This window comes from Rhineura floridana, chromosome 11 (genome assembly GCF_030035675.1).
Source record: "Rhineura floridana isolate rRhiFlo1 chromosome 11, rRhiFlo1.hap2, whole genome shotgun sequence".
Lineage (NCBI taxonomy): Eukaryota > Metazoa > Chordata > Lepidosauria > Squamata > Rhineuridae > Rhineura > Rhineura floridana.
Genome location: NC_084490.1, coordinates 11,766,821 through 11,773,997, shown reverse-complemented (window position 1 = coordinate 11,773,997; position 7,177 = coordinate 11,766,821). Strand labels below are relative to the sequence as shown.

At 46.7% G+C, this 7,177-nt stretch overlaps 1 protein-coding gene across 1 annotated transcript; it reads left to right on the top strand.

Moving 5' to 3' along the window:
* The first annotated feature begins 5,835 nt into the window (after window positions 1-5,835).
* Window positions 5,836-6,840, top strand: LOC133367358 (olfactory receptor 4K3-like). The gene has a single exon (XM_061591457.1). It carries the CDS (start codon window positions 5,836-5,838, stop codon window positions 6,838-6,840), a length of 1,005 nt encoding a protein of 334 aa, XP_061447441.1.
* The last annotated feature ends 337 nt before the right edge of the window (window positions 6,841-7,177 follow it).

The window sequence follows — 7,177 nt, the reverse complement described above, 5'->3', positions numbered from 1 at the left end:
ATCCCCTGGAGGTCATGATGGTGACCAACAGAGGCATTATGTCATTGGTGTGTTTCTGTGCCTTCCTTCTCTCCTCTGGACTCATTCTCTCCACATCCCGCTCCTGGGGCCTCAAGGCTGCTTCCACATGTCCCTCTCACCTAATTGTGGTCACCATGTACATGTTTTCCTGCATTAATGAACAAAAAACCCATAAAAATCAGATGAAAATCCTTTCGTGTCTATCAGTTCAGTGACAGCTTTCAAATAGTTGCTGTCAGGAATGATAAGACTCCTCCAGGCTGTATTTTGTTGGAGGTGTATTTTGCATCATATTTATTCTGCTTTGGTAGTTCCAGGCTACCACATTAGTGCTGTCCAAAGCAGCGGCGTCACTAGTGGGAGTGCAGGAGGGTGCGGACCTCCGGCGCGCGCCCTCCCAGGGGTGAGGCCAGCCACCCCCGTCCATACCCCTGGGGGGGCGCGCGCCAGAGGGGCACCCAGCTGGAGAAAGCCTGGGAACACTGGCGCGCCTCCCTCGCCCCACCGACGCTGCTCCCGGTCTCACCCGCCCGCCTCCAAGGAGAAGTTGGAGCAGCCTTGCCGGGCAACAGCACAGGGCGGGGCAGCTCTGGGTGTCACCCCCATCATGGTGACACCCGGGTGCGGGCCGCACCCTCCGCACCCCGGTAGTGACGCCCCTGGTCCAGAGGGGCTATAGTGCAACAAAACCAGGACCAAAAACAAAACCCATAATGTTTGTGGCATGAAAAGTTATGGGATGTCAGCAACAAGTTACAAGATATGCACTGATTGGAAATGAGGCAGTATGTCTGTCTGAACTCCAAAGGTTTGCAGTATTGTTGGTGGGATCGCTTATGAGTGGCCTGATGGCGTCATGAGCACAAATGATGATGAATGGGCAATAAAACGGATGTCTGTAGGGATTCTGCAATCAGTACGAACTTTGCAAGTTTCTGGTTTTTTCCATGGAGAACTTTAATCCAGGATTCAGGAGGGGCAAAACTCATGTTCAAATCCTACCTTGCTCATGAACAGCTTGGATAGCCTTGGATGACTTTTCCCAGCAATAGCAGTGATTCAAGGAGGTGAGCCCAGCTTTATACCATGGGAAGAGATAAGTATATTATTAATATTAACATTAATAATAACAACAATTATTGTTGATGTTGTTGTTATTAATATTATTATTATTATTCCCAAAGGTCCCCAAGCAACTTACACAATGTTCAAACAAAAACGAATAAAACACACTATAAAAACATAACAATTCACTAATAGATTTAAACCTTGCCGTTTAAGAAGGTCCCTATAGCCCACAGATATTTCTATCAAACTTTAAAAGGCAGGGAAATTGGGCAGCTATAGTGAATGCACCAAGGGAGCAGGAGTCTTGACCTCCTCTCTGACATGTTGTACTGCCCTACAAATTTGTCAAAAGGCAAAGACAATTTTGGTTGGTCTTTCACAGTCCAATCCACTTCCTGTGTAGTTTGGAAGAATTTGGTAATATGTGCCTCTGAGCATATGGTGAGTGGTGCCCCCAAACACAGCAGGGCTGGCTTACCATCTTTTGAAGCAAGTGTAATGATACACATTGCCACCTATAGGGCCGGAGGTGGTTTACGTGCAGGACTATTAAGTCCAGGGATGGGGGTGTAAGGCCATTAAGTCCAGAGACTCAAATTACCTAACTGTACCACAGTGGGTAATATCTCTGTGTAGCATTTTTAGTGGCCTGTGGTTCTGGGTGTTTCTATCAGTATTATCTACTGCGGGGGTCATCAATATGGTGCTTGTGCGTGCACAAGAGTGCCCCTGAAGTCTTCTCCTGGCACTGACGAAGCCCCTCCTCTCGCTGTCTCCTTGGTCATGGGGTGGTGAGGGCTGCTGGCTTTGTCTCCCTTGTAAAATACATAGAGCTGAAGGAGGAAGCTGGGAGAGTGATGCTCTTTCCCACTCCCTTTTCCAGCTCTATGTGCTCTCAAGGTTCAGATTAATTCTTGTGGACTTTTATCCACATCGAGATTAGAAATGGGGGGAGAAGTTCTTTAAGTTCACATTTTAATCAAGTCTGCCCAAGTCTCACTTCTGAGCTACAGCAAGAGATAAATGAAGGCAAGGAATCTCACTGTTGCTGCATACGAAGCAGGGAAGGATGGAAGGGATGCGATGGGTTGAAATGGAGACCTTCGACACAGTGGGGAACAGATGAAAGCAAATCGCAGGCGTTTGGGTCACCGAAGGGCAAACAAGACAGCAAGATCAGGGAAATGGAGGCAATATGATAAAACACTGTATTATCCTCCTGTTCCAAGTAGAGGAGAAGGATATGAAGTAAGGTTGTTGAGAACCACAGTGACCTGAGATTTCAGGGTCACAGTTGTTTATCAGAGTTCTTGGAGCAAATCCACAATTCAGGATGTGCTGCATCCAGTATTTGGCTATGGTGGGGAGTTTGGTGTGAAGCCCTGCAAAATGTGGCACACAAGCACATTTCCTGAGTTCTTTAGAACCCTCCCAAAATGGAAAGTAGAAAAATGACCTTAAAGGAAAACAAGCAGCTTCCTGTTCCCTGAGGGGTCCCTAAATATCCTGAAGAAAAACAACACAGAGAAAAAGAAAGGGTAAAGGAAGCACGAGGTAGATGAGACAATGGCAGAAGATACAAAGAGGGAAACTAGCTGAGATTGGAGCAACCAGTCCTGAAGTGTCCCACGGAGCTGCTGGGCAAACTATCAGGCTGAACCATGAGGTCCTTTGCGAATTAAATACTGAAAGACTTTCATTCCTGAGGGGAGGGGTTATTGAACAGAAAAGGAGAACTGGCTCAAGAACTGTGCTGGAGAAAGGAGGAGTTGCCAGCAGAATAGGTGGGTATGCTCAACCACTAGAAACTGGATACTTGATCAAAGAGTGGGGACAGACTTATGGAGGGAATGAGAGGGCCTTGAACAAAACTAACTAGGTATCCAAAGATGAGACTGTGCTTGGCCTTGAGTACTGTGCAGCCTTCCACAACTGGTGCCCTCTGGCAGTTTTGGACTATAACTCCTATCTGCCCCTGCCAGGCTGCAGAAGGTGTGACCTCATGCAGAACTGTAGGATGCCAAGAGAGTTTCATGTTCCCAATCAGGATGCTAACCATTATGTGATGCAAGCAATAATCATTTTACTTGGGATGGTGCTTGTTGGGGATGACATATTGGTTCTCAGTTCTCACCTGGGTGAACTGATGGCCAAATAGAGGCATAGGGCCTTGTTGGCTTTCCACAGCCAACAGTAGAGCAAAGGCAAAAGAGCCAAGGTTAACTCCAAGGGCACCCTTGAGGACAGCTCTGTAACGCTTGCCTAGTTACAAATTATCCCCCCACTAACTCCCTAAGAGCAGATAAGGCACCAGCTAATGCAGTTCCTTTTGAAAAAGAATGAGCAATTAACACACACACACATGCTCCATTGTCTCTTGATTTGCTGTTCATCCTGCATTTTAAGCAGATATATCATCTCCACAGATATCTCTTGCACACACCACTCACAGGCAGAAGATGGAACTAGACTGAGCACCTCCGTCCCAATCCTAAACTCAACATCCGGAGAAGTGGCTCATGAAAACCTCTAGAAATTCTTTTCTGGATTTACAGGTGGGTAAAAATGAGATGAGGGTGTTTCATTGTTTTTCAAATGCTCTCTGAATGCCAGTTGCTGGGAATTACAAGTGAGGATCATAAAGACAGAAGAGCCCTGCTAGTTCAGGCCAATGGCCCATCTAATCCAGCATCCTGTCCTTACAGTGGGTCATCAGATGCCCATTATGGGAACCCCACAAGCAGAGCCTGAGCACAACAGCACTCTCCCCTCCTATGGTTTCTGGCTACCGATATTCAGAAGCCTACTGTCTCCAGCAATGGAGGCAAAGCATAACCATCATAGCTCTATTGTCTGCTTGCACATGAAGAGCAGGATGCTGGACCAGATGAGCCATTGGCCTGCCCAGCAGGGCTCTTCTTATGTGAATATGTTCCTAAGAAAAGGGTTGTGGTTTAAAATACAGTGCAACCCTGTGGGATGCCTGGAGCTCAACTGTTTTGGGAACTTCAGGGCTACCATACAGGACCGAGGGGTTCACTCAGAGGAGGTTCTAAGGAGAAGGTACCATGCAGAGAAGGTTGTGGAAGAAGAAGAAGAAGCTGCATTGTCTGGTGCATACGGCAGATTTGATCTAGCAGGGGTCCCAGCCCCCACGGTGTGACAGAGATGGCATCCCAGGACTGAGAGACTCTGATTAGGGATGGGACCTTTTGGCTAGAGCCAGTTTGAAAGTATTCCATCAGCTTAACAAGGTGTTATCGATTTGAGTTCATTCTTTGCCGCTGCTTTTACTGAACTGTCTTTTTCCCCCTTGGGGAAAAAAATGGTATTAATATTGATATCTGAAAAGGAGGTGTCAATAGATCGAAAGAAATATTCATAAATTGAAGGAAATATTAATATCTAAAATATTAATATCAGACACAGGTTTCTTTTAAAAGCTGTGTTTCCAAAAATAGCCATAGAAAATCCCTTCATAATGATCCGATCTACAAGGATATCAAATAAGGAAATTAATGGAAAATGTTGTTCCAAATCCAAATTGGGCAGAATGCTAGCGCACCCCTACCCAGAGTGCAAACCTTTGTCAGTCTCCATCCCTACCGAACAGCATCCACGTCTGTTCTGTTATTTAAAGACTTTAATTTAAAATTGTATACCCATCTGAGTAGTTACTTTTCTTCCCCCCATCTTTTCACCTCTGCCATCAACAAGTCCTTGTTCTTGTTCTTCATTCCTTTCCCCCATTCTAGGATTTCACCCCCTCCCAATTTTCTCCCTTGCAAAGTGGGGCTGGTGGGCTGGAGTCCCCAGAGGCCATTTTGGAGCCCTGGTCTCCTTCCTCCTCACCCATCCCACAATGGTTTGCCTGAAGGGAAAGTGGAGTTGTGATAGTTACCTATTTTGAGTGATATTGAGATATATCTAGATGTTTCTGTGAACATGAACATAATAGAACAGAAAAGACAAAAATGTTGCCCCCTGTTCGGGGCTCCAGCCAGCCATCTCCTTTTCCTGGATATTCCATTCCATTCTCCCTCTCCTATTTTTCTCCCCTGCTCTGACCACTGGGCTTTTCTAGTCTTTACTGGGCTACTTGGGGTAGGTTTTTTGTTTAATTTGTGCCCTTAGGTTTCTTACTACTTTATTTGTGGTATCCACAATATTTTTAGAGGAGATGGTAGGATGGGGAAGGGCCATGGCTCAACAGCTGCAGCACAAGGGGACTGAGGAAGACCTGCTTGCTACTAGCTGGGTGCTTGCTACTAGCTCCTTTGGGCTGCTGTCTGTCCAGACAGCTGAAGTCCCTGGTAAGTGCTGGAAAAGGCCCTAGGCTCAATCCCCGGAATCTCCAGGTAGGGTTGGGTGTTGTCTCCTTTCAGAAAAATGGGAAGAGCCACTGCCAGTCAGTGTAGACAATACTGAGCTAAATGGACCAATGACTGTTTGACTCAATATAAGGCAGCTTTTTGTCTAAAAAAAGAAAAACAGAAAAATATTTCGAAATAAAGGAGAGGGATCCTGTGGCCCTCCCATCATGCTTGGACCATTGGCCTTGCTGTTTGAGGCTGAGTATGTGTATAATATACGTACTGCTAGGACAACACAGCCAAGAGTAATAATGGCAGCTGACACACAGGTAAGCCCTTTGTTCACTTAACCCAAGGCTACGATAGAATGGAAGTATCTCATTGATGTCTCCTTTCTCCCTCCCCAATTTTCTCAGTGATACAGAATAAGTGGATGGCGTGGGGCAACCAGACAATGGTGACGGAGTTTGTCCTGCTGGGTCTCTCTGACACCTGGGAAGTCAATGTCCTCTTATTTGTCTTCTTCCTCCTCGTTTACATGGCTACTCTCTTCAGCAATGTTCTCATCCTGTCAGCAATTATCAGCGATCACAGCCTTTCTGATTCCCCCATGCTCTTTCTGCTAGGTCATCTGGCTTTACTGGATCTGTGCTTGGCCTCCTTTGTCATCCCAAGGTATCTCTTTGATTTCGTTGTACAACGCCAAGCCATTTCTTTCCAGGGCTGCATGGCCCAAATTTTCTACCTCCATCTCTTTGCAGGTGGCGAGATGCTCTTGCTGACAGCTATGGCCTATGACCGGTATGTGGCCATCTGCCATCCTCTCCGCTATGCCTCACTCATGAGCCGGCGCCATTGCATAGGGCTTGTGCTAGCCTCCTGGGCCGGTGGGCTCCTCCACACCAGTGTGCAACTTGGTTTCACCATTAACGCACCCTTCTGTGGGCCCAATCGGGTGGACAACTACTTCTGTGACCTTCCCTATGTCATCAAATTGGCTTGCATTGACACCTCTCCCCTGGAGGTCACAATGGTGACTAATACTGGCATTATGTCACTGGTGTGTTTCCTTGCCGTGCTTCTCTCCTATGCACTCATTCTCTCCACAATCCGCTCCCGGGGACCCTCTGAAGGCCCCAACAAGGCTGCCTACACGTGTACCTCTCACCTCATTGTGGTCACCATGTACTTTGGACCCATTTTGTTTACGTACCTTCATCCATATACCCGGTTCATGATTGATAAAGTGTTCTCCGTCTTCTTCAACTCTGTCACCCCCTTTCTGAACCCTGCTGTCTACGCATTGAAGAACAAGGAGATGAAAGCTGCCATAAGAAGACTGTTGGTAAGACGTTCTGGACAGGTGTCTGCTCATGGTCGCCCTGCCATTAGGCAGAGTGAGGCGGCCACCTCAGGTAGTTGGCTTGGGGCATCATGAAAGAGCATCAGATTGTTAGATATTTAGTGTACTGTTGCTGTTGTGTATATAGACAGTGTGGGAAAAGCGGATAGAGAGAAGGGTGGTGTTTTCCCCCTTCACTCCTAAGAACCCAGACTAATCTGCTGAAGCTGAATGTTGCAAGATTCCAAATGGAAGAAAGGAAGTCCTTCTTCCCACAGCACAACATGGTCACCAACTCAGAGGTTTTAAACATATTATGCAAAATCATGGAGGATGAGACTATCCATGCCTATGACTCATGACAGCTATATTGCCTTCAGTATCAGAAACAGTATGTCTCTGAATACCAGTTCCTGGGGAACAGGAGTGAGAG